This window comes from Ostrea edulis, chromosome 6 (genome assembly GCF_947568905.1).
Source record: "Ostrea edulis chromosome 6, xbOstEdul1.1, whole genome shotgun sequence".
NCBI lineage: Eukaryota > Metazoa > Mollusca > Bivalvia > Ostreida > Ostreidae > Ostrea > Ostrea edulis.
In genome coordinates, this window is record NC_079169.1 from 50,752,247 (window position 1) to 50,762,290 (window position 10,044).

The 10,044-nt window shown below is 37.6% G+C and overlaps 2 protein-coding genes across 3 annotated transcripts; both read left to right on the forward strand.

The window, feature by feature from the left end:
• The first annotated feature begins 284 nt into the window (after window positions 1-284).
• Window positions 285-10,044, forward strand: LOC125647513 (tripartite motif-containing protein 2-like). 2 transcript variants are annotated; one of them, XM_056139858.1, is made up of 5 exons: window positions 285-421; window positions 2,613-2,785; window positions 5,078-5,298; window positions 6,175-6,517; window positions 7,015-10,044. In XM_056139858.1, exon 5 carries the CDS (start codon window positions 8,294-8,296, stop codon window positions 9,989-9,991), a length of 1,698 nt encoding a protein of 565 aa, XP_055995833.1. In that variant the 5' UTR covers window positions 285-421; window positions 2,613-2,785; window positions 5,078-5,298; window positions 6,175-6,517; window positions 7,015-8,293; the 3' UTR covers window positions 9,992-10,044. The 2 variants fall into 2 exon arrangements, with proteins under 2 accessions (XP_055995833.1, XP_055995832.1); XM_056139857.1 differs by having other exon boundaries at window positions 296-421; window positions 2,623-2,785.
• Window positions 2,638-7,157, forward strand: LOC125647234 (ankyrin repeat and SOCS box protein 1-like). The gene is made up of 4 exons (XM_048873926.2): window positions 2,638-2,785; window positions 5,078-5,298; window positions 6,175-6,517; window positions 7,015-7,157. The coding sequence occupies exons 1-4, from the start codon at window positions 2,638-2,640 to the stop codon at window positions 7,155-7,157; spliced, it is 855 nt and encodes a 284-aa protein (XP_048729883.2).

The window sequence follows — 10,044 nt, forward strand, 5'->3', positions numbered from 1 at the left end:
CCCTAAATTGCCCTGTGGTCATCTGAGAGTAACAAGTCCTAGTTTAGACGCTAGGCGCCCTACCTTGAATCCTATCGCATTTAGTCAAATAGGATATATTTGGCGCCGCCGTGCCCAAAACGGTGCCTATACTTACCCTTTTGAGGTCAGATTTTAGGGGAGTCAATGCCCTAAAATGCTCTGTGGTCACCTGAGTGGCACAAGTCCTAGTTTAGGCACTAGGCGCCGTACTTGGGGAACACTTTTTATCGTCGGGTTCGTTATACGTACATTTTCTAAGCGATAAATATTTTTGAAAAATCCTTATTGGCCGCTAACTTATTGTCAGGGACTCCAGCTTGACTTAGGCTCAACTGACAGATGAAGTACATCAGACCATAGACATATAACGGATATATGTCTATGATCAGACTCAGACTTGGTAAGATGTTATCACCATAATTATGTAACTGTGGAACGAGAGAAGAGAGAGGGTTAGATAGAATGTTCTATCGTATCGTTAACTGGTTAAAGTGATAATGTCCTACGGACCCTGTTTTACTAACTGTGGTGAGGGCGTGTTCCGAGACACAGTTACTTAGATCATTTTAACTAAGAACTCTGGGGTCTACCCATGAAATGAGGCAATCATATGGTATTCAGTTTGTAACAAAAATAACAAATGTTACAACACTGATTTTGTTAATATGTCTTACGGCGTGGCCGTGTTTGAAGGCGAAGCAAGAAGTATTGGCATTAGACAGGACAAGAAAGAAAAACAACACCCAAAGTTAGCACGAGGACAGAGCTTTATCAAAGCATCCTAATTTTGGACATTTGATCCGCCTATATATTGAACGCGGGGAGCATAACGCTATTGATGTAAACATTGCATTGTGGCGTTATATTCAGCATTATAGGTATTTAGCAAATTTACAAAAATAGGAGACATGGCACAATCGCGTTAATCGAGGAATGATTATATATGATTAAGAAAATAAAATTTACATGCTTTTACGGATTTTATGTAACATCTCAGAACGACGTGAATTAGGGTAGAAGAGATTAAAAATGGAGAAATACATGTCCACGCGCTAATATTCGAATTGACGCCATTGGGACCAACATTTTCAAGTTCCATAGGTATGGTTTAATTTTTCATTTGTTTTCTATATTTTTCTATATAAAAACACTAGATGAAACCCCACGCAAGCGCGGGAAATCATAAATGATATTGCACAGAGGGAAAGACTTTTTTAATGCATATTTGAATTGTTGCGCACATGAATAAACGATATCTTTAATTCAAATGAATTTAAGAACAATGTTTAAATAATTACGTGCATTAGTCATGTTATATTTATTGATATGATATGCATTAAATAAAATTTGATTATTAGGAAGTCACGTGGAGCTCCAAATTAAATGTTCCTAGTGTATAACATCTCTCGATCTCTCTCTAATGATTTTACGAATGCAATCGTATAATCCGTCTTGGTGAATAGTTGACCAAAGACAAAATGAACAGTCGTTCATAATTTCAAAATTTGAAATGCAGTATCGCAAATGTGTTTGCAATAGTAGTTTTTGTCCAATTCGATAATTTAAGGGCAAACTTAAGATTACGAATACACGTGGTTTCTCCTTGGCAAACGCAATAATCGAAAATATAATGCACTATATGAATGACAAACATAAAAACTGCCAAATGCTTTATTATAAACGATGGCCTGATTTCTTGGACATTGCCACAGCCAGGTAGTGTACAACCTAATTTCGGTAAAATGTATTATCTTGAAGTTATAATACGCAAACTTCCTGAACAGTCCCGGACCATTCGATATCTGACATTTTGGACAGTTTTCTACTTATTACTTACTTTCAACGTCTGTATCATCACAAAACATGTTCAACCAAAATAAAAACTTTTTTGTGTTTATCCATGACGTGTTTGTACATGTACATATAAATTATTGCAAAAAAGTCGTAGCAGTGACTTCTATAATCACGGGAAAAATTAAGAACATCGAAAGTATATCAGATGAATATCGTACATGTATTTAAAAATTTATCGATGCTTCAGCTCGTTGGTCTCGCGGGAGGGGGGTGTCCTTCGTTGAATGAAATGTTCAGTGTACGTACAGTATGATATAAATAAGTACATGTAATAGAATTATAAACCTTCGTTAAATGATAAATATGGGCTTAGTCAAAGCTATTATAAGTATAACCAACACTGTCCAGAACTGATCATATGAACCAATCGTAACATCTCGGGATTAATGTTTTAGTTCTAGGTCTTTATTGATAAAATTTCCCGTGCCTGTTATTTTACATGCCTTCACTTTAGTGCTTGACCCATGTACAGAGGCGTTGTCCCCGTTTAAAAATATATTGTAAACAATACTGTATAAAAAACAACAACAAATACAAAAACCAGATAAATTTTACAATATCTATGTAGACGGGAACAAGCCCCTGTGATCCATGCAGTAGAATTTTGGATGATGTAGAATATTTACCTAGATGAATTACATGTATATTGCGACCTTTGGGTGTTTTGTTTTAACTCTACATGTTATATATATGGAATATGAAAAGTTTAGACTTAGACACGCACTCTGTGGTAAAAGACTTTTTTAGGGAGGCTTGCGCCAAATGAACACTGACGTTTGTGCCACTCCGTCAATCGTCCAGCTCGCTAAAGATGGTGACACTGAGGGAGTCTGGAAACTCTTACAAAAAGAAGAAGATGTGAATGCAAGAAACTTTATAGGACAAACAGCCTTACACAAGGCAGCGACAGGTAAGTATCTATATCGGACAGATCGAACCAATATCATACAAACACACAAATCATCCTCCATGGGTAAAGGGGATTCAAGGTTTTTTTCAAATGAAAGACCATGCTCCCTCCAAATGGGAGATAATCAAGAAAATGTAAAAATAAAGTTAGGGTCATTTAAAAATTCTGTTCTCGAGGACCACTATGCCAGAAAAGTTGAAACTTACGTGAAAGTTTCTTGACATAGTGTAAATTCAAATTCCTTCAAATGCTGGTCCCCAGGGTAAGGTGGAGTCACATTAGGGGATCAAAATTTTACATGAGGATATATAGGATAAATCTTTAAAAGTCTCCGAGAAAAACAACAGTGCCATGATTACTCATATTATTATGCAAGCATTCCCAGGTAGTGTAGATTCAAGTGTGTTCAAATAATGGTCCCAGGAGGGTAGGGTGAGGCCTCAATAGGGTATCAAAGTTTTGCATGGGAATATATAGAAAAAATCTTTAAAAATCTTTTCCCCAATAACAGCAGGACCATGATTTAAGTCATATCAGTGTACAAGCATTCCCAGGTAGTGTAGATTATAGTTTGTTAAAATCATGAACTCCAGTGTAGGATGATGATGAAACAACTGAGGGTTTACAAAAAATGTTAGACTCTCTGAAGAAATATACTAATGAGTGGAAACTAAATGTTAATGTACAAAAAACTAAAATTGTTGTTTTCAGGAATGGTGGAAAACTTAGAGAAGATGAGACATGGTCTTATGATAATTCATGTTTTAATATTGTCAATGAATTTAATTACCTTGGTATATTGTTTAATTATAATGGTAAATTCCTCAAAACACAGAAACATGCCGCAGAACAAGGGAGAAAAGCATTATTTTCAATTTCCAATAATTTGAAAAAACATTCTTTTAATACAGAAACACAATGTTACATTTTTGATACCTATGTCAACACGGTTTTATTATACGGTTCAGAAATATGGGGTTTTCCCAAAGCTCAGGCTTTTGTAAAAAGCTTTTAGGTGTATACAGTAAAACCTTCAATGATGTAGTTTACTGCGAACTTGGTAGAGTGCCTCTAGCAATCAAAATGAAACTTAGAATATTTAAGTATTGGCTTAAATTACTACAATCAAATATTACTGTATCTTAAAAGCATGCTTTGATGAAAGAGTTTCTTGTAATGATAGTTGGACTGTAAACATTCAAAGAGAACTGGCAAATCTAGGTTTATCTTATCTTTGGAATGTCTCAAATATAAATAATAATACTTACAAGTTAATTGAACAACGTATGATTGATGTTTACAAACAAACAATTTTAGAAAACATTACAAATTCACCAAAAGGTTTTTTATATCAGCATTTGATTGATAACTTTTGTTTACAGTTTTACTTGACTAAACCCATTGACTCTGTGCACAAATATTTTATTACTCGTTTTAGAACTTCATCGCATAAACTGAATGTTGAAGTTGGAAGGCATAATAATATAGTCAGAGAACGACGGTTATGTACTGTTTGTGAGCTAAATGATGTACAGGATGAGTTCCACTTTATTTTAAAATGCCCTCTATATGATGATTTGAGAAAAAAATATGTTAAGAAATTCTGTTATACAAAACCCAGTGTTTACAAACTGATTAAACTACTCAGTGTTAAAAATACTAAAGAACTGATTAAAGTTGGAAAATTTTTACAGTATGCTACTAAGCTACGAAACTCTCATATGGTGTGATATCATTTGTTTAATCTAAATTATACATAGTTGTAACATTGTTGTCTACTCACTCTCCATAATGCCATTTTTGTTTGTTTGTATAAATGTATTTATGTATATGGTATCCAATGAGCCTGGGGCTCACGGAAATAAATAATCTGAATCTGAATCAGGTAGTGCAAATTTAAGTTTGTTCAATACAGAGGCCCGTGGGGCTATAATAGGAGATCTAAGTTCAGATGGCCCTAAAGTAATGAAATGAATATAATGAGCGAGATTCACGTTGATTATAGACAATATATGATTTCAACCTATTTTGGAAATCATAGAACTTTTCATATCAAGGAGATGAATTTAGCGAAAATGTCAGAAACGACGCATGCGTCGTATGCCCTTAAAAATCTGATGCTGGCTCAATTTATTTCTATCCAAATAATATAATTTTAGGTTAACAACTTTTATGTAAGTTTTACACTACTTTAAACTGATGTTGGTTTCTATGATTTTGGTGTATCTTTTAAGAGATTAATGAATTCCAACTTCCTTAAATATTATGGATGTGTTTTTGTTTCTTTTGAAGCTGGAAATGACGATCTGGTTAGGGTGTTGATTGGCGTAGGCGCAGAGGTAGATTCCGCGGACAGGAAATGTCAAACCCCGCTTTACAGCGCTGTATTCAATCTCCACACGAGCACATCGTTCCTGTTATTGGAGAAAGGCGCGAATCCAGAGGGAAATTCGAAACATCTCAACACTCCGCTACAAATAGCAATAATGCACAAGAATGCTGCTATACTAAAAGTACGAGATGAATTCATTTATCATCAATATCTGTCAAATTGTCAATTGCTATTCATATCTTTTCTAATGAAATTCATGCAAAAGATGTATACATACAAAGTATTAAGTTCTCTAATATTTTTTGCAAACCTGTCAACGATTTGTTAAGAAAGAAAAGATCATTTGTGGTAAAAAGATAGCCACTGTATTGGGTATTAACAAATGATATTACAGTATGTAGTGAAAAGGTGATTTATAGCGATCTGTACTCATACGAAGTTCGACATTGTGATGATTGATTGTTGTTTAACGTCCCTCTCGAGAATATTTCACTCATATTTTGGAGACGTCACCACTGCCGGCGAAGGTCTGCAAAATTTAAACCTATGCTCGGCGCTTATGGCCTTTGGGCAGGGAGGGATCTTTATCCTGCTTCACCTACTGTGACACAGGACCTCGTTTTTTTGCGATCTCATTCGAAGGACCGCCCTATTTAGTCGCTTTCTACGACAAGCAAGGAGTACTGGGGATCTATTCTAACCTGGATCCCCACGGGATCGACATTATAATGTATATACACAATCATGTAATATAATAGTTTTACAAAAATAACAACAGACACAATGTTGTAGCTAAAAGGGTTACGGAATTTTTCCCGTACGTAAACAAAAAATTAATTTTGATATGCATGCACGCAAACATCATGCATTTAAAGTTGCACTACGTTTGATAACTGTGCCAAGTCTGCCGACATTACAACTTTAAGTGTGGAAATTATTCAAAATTTTATGATTTTACATTGTTATTAATGCATTGCGATTAATTTCCTGTTACGTAATTCCGCATGTATAACGGATCAAACACATATCGCTGTATAAATGCTTAATGTTTTGACAGATTTTGCTGGAATACGAGGCGAACACCGCTATGACCTTCAGCAACGGTCGAGTCTGCGCAATCGACTTCCTCTTGTCAACCACTATAGACGGTCGGGTGTGTTTTGATATGATGAAGTCGCTGTTACTTCATGGATGTGCCCTAGATTATAACCACGTGACCCTGCAGAGAATGACAATGTCCCCACTGTTTGCCTGTATCTTTTACTTAAAGCCGGCGGCCATATTGGTCTTGTTGTACGAGTTTGGGTGTCAAAGATGGGACTTTAATTGGAGAGATAATCGCCTGTATGAAAGGCGAGAGGATAGGGAGTTTGTCGCAACATATGTCACTAAGAAGGCAGGTAAGTGGACGTAGCGGTCAGCCGAGTTCTATAGCCAGTGGGCGGATGGCTCGGTTGGTGGAGCACGTGACTGGAAATTCAGGAGGCCCGGGTTCGAATCCCGGTCTGATCCTTGGCATTTTCTCCCCTCCTGTTACAAATGGAAGGAAGAATGAATAAATATATTACTTTTCCGTTTAAATTAATTAATATTGTTGCTAATAGATCATGAAACATGCCAGATATTTCCTTGAATTATAATTCATAATTTCGAAAATCTTATTTTATTTACATGTGTATGTTGAATTATAATTCATAATTTCGAAAATCTTATTTTATTTACATGTGTATGTTAATTGGATATGTTCCGGATTTTGTTATTGTCAATGGTTTTGCCAGCTTTACATGTTAATGAAAACAAAGAAATTCAATTTGGAATTGTATTGATGCTAATGGTTGTGAAATACATTTCTAACGTCAGAAGACCTTAGCCTCCACACCCTTGTTTTATTTTTTAGGTTCACCACGAAGCCTGTTGTCTACGTGTCGGGTTTACTTGTACCACGTCCTCCAAAGAAAACCCCTCCGTTATCTAAATCATCTGGCCCTGCCTCGGACATTGAAGGAGTATCTGTTGTTCAGTGACCTACAATATTTCTGACAGATTAACCTGTTTTACTCGGTCGGCCGTGCAAGGCAGGTCTTGTGTCCCCCCTCCCCCCACTCCCTCTCCCCCAGACGTTGATATCGGAGTTAATATTGAAGAATGTCCGTCAACTTTTATGGTAACGTTTGTGTGTATGTCATTAGTACACTGCACATGTATCGTGCCGACATGATTTCTCTAAACACAATTACAGTAACGATACAGGCGCTTGTTCATTCAATGCCGGGTTCCTGTAAACAATTTACAGTGACGATACAGGCGCTTGTTCATTCAATACCGGGTTCCTGTAAACAATTTACAGTGACGATACAGGGGATCGTTTTATGAATGTCGGAATTCCTGTAAACAAATTACAGTGACGACACAGGCGCTCGTTTTCGCAATACCGGGGTTCCTAGGCCTGTTACAAACAAATTACAGTGACAACACAGGTGCTCATTCTTTCAATGTCTTGTGTTCCTGTAAACACATTACATGTACAGTAACGACAGACGACAGTGAATTTCTCAATGCTGGGCCATCAGCTGCAATAGACATGCAATCCCAAGTATACGTTGGCGTGTTGTATCGGTCGTTAAACATGTATCATACTGTTAATTTATCTTTAAAGAGTCGATGTTAATTACTAGTACATGTACATTGTATATGAGTGTGATTATTAACCTTGTTTATGTTTGTTATGAATTATTGCTCATTGGTAACATTCTAGTCACAGTGTTATGTAACATCTCAATGTCACAAACAAGGATTTAAATAAAACCTATGAAGGTCTCTGTACTTTTCTATTATTTATCGTCAGACAGAAGACCGTATACATGTTTTGCATGTATTGTTACTAATCCCTTTAATCCAAAATGAAAACAATTTCTTCGTGTGTATTGCTATAATCTCAATATCAGAACATTTAAAAACTTTGATCAGTATTTAGAAATTCTTTTTGGCTATAGAACAGCGACAACGCATGGGGAAAGTTTTGATCAGCGTTAAAACATCCATTTTATAAGTTTGACAGTTTACAGAAATCGAGATTACTGTCTCCAGTTGCTGTTCTGCTTATCGTATAGTGAGGACAGGTGGGGAAAGTGAGACTGATACTAGGATCAGTGCGTCAAAGACAATAATCTTTAAAGATGGCTACCAGTCGTCTTGCTCGTAACGTGACGGAGGATTACTTGACTTGTACGATTTGTCTGCAGCGCTTCCGGGAGCCCCGGACTTTGCCTTGTGAACACACATTCTGTCTCGCCTGTCTAGCCAGCCACATAGGCGCATCTCCAGATGACAATGTTTTCCTTTGCCCAGTGGACAAGACAGAACTCCAGACCAACAAAGCAGAAGATCCCTGGGAACGAGCACGAGCTTTCCCGACGGACGTTCTGGCTGAGGCGCTGATCAGAGTTGTGGAGGAAGACATGAAGCAGGCAAATGTAAGCGAGAAAGGCGAGGGTCTGGATTTCTTCTGCTTCGGATGTCAAACGATGACGAGTGCTGATGATGCCGTGCAGAATCACCGCAGTTCATCTTGTGACTGCGTCAAACTTCAGAAAGCGTACCAACGCGTGATGCCAGTGTTAGTTAATTATAACCGAGAACTGGAGAAGGTCTATCTCAAATCTGAGAAAATCAGACGAATATTCACGACTGGAAGCGGGATTTCTGAGGCCAAGCAAGAGGTTCTCGGCGAAATAGACGAATTCGAAGCGAGATTAGATGATTTTTATGCGGTATGCAAAACGGATCTTGGTGCCCTGAAAACTCAAGTGGCAGAACACAAAGTTGAATGTGACACCAAAAATAATTGTGTGCTTCATGATGAAATAGCTAGAAGATATTCAAAATTCAATCAGAATTTTGACGATGAAAATATCCCTGAACTACTGTCTCTTTACCGGTCAGTCGATAAAAATCTGAAAGAACTTGGGAAGTTTGAGGAATCTTTGCAAACAAAAACACGGAAGTTTCCCCTGGACTTCCTTCCAAATAAACAGATTCTGAACATGCTACACAGCAAGCAACGATGTGGACACCTAAAACTGACCTCAGCATCACATTTTAGAGGTCAGCAGACCACAGACGTTGACGAATGCAACTATTATGACGTAGTGATGACGGACAAGTACATCGTGACGTGTGATGGAGAGAGTGGTTACATCCAACGCTTCCTACATGATGGCACTTACGTCGATTCGATGAAAGTTGACAATATATGTCGGATGACAGCGGTAAAAGACGATGAAATAGCGGCAACTCGTTTATTCAAGCGTAAAATCGCTTACATCTCTCTTGGAAAGAAAATGCACATACGAGATCAAATTCGAACGAAGAAATCCTACATCGGAATTTGTCTTCTGTCGACAGGAAATTTCTGCGTTTCGTTTTACGACGGCGAAGAGCCACCTGGTATAGAAATCATTTCAGACGATGGGAAGGTCCTTAAAACGATTCTTGGACACAGAAATCCGACAGGGTCCATCCCGCTGTTCCTCGTCCCAATGTTCTTAACGTCGACAGCCAACGACAACATTATCGTCTGCGACTTTACTGATTCCAATCACGTGATATGTTTCAACGACAATTTGGACCTTCGTTGGTATCAGTCTTTTCCCAGTATGCCCTGTTGTGTGACATCAGATGATGACGACACATTGTACGTCTCTTTTCCTGACGTAAATGAGGTCGTGACGGTATACGAGGAGGACGGGAAGAAGATGAGAACTGTAGTGAAGAAGAGCGATGACGTGATTAGACCGTACGCTATCACCGTCAACGACAACACACTCGTCATCACAGAGGACGAGACGGACAAGATCCACCTGGTCAAGCTGTGATCAAACATTTTGTGGATCAATGCCTTCTGTCAAATAAAACATTTTGAAAATTG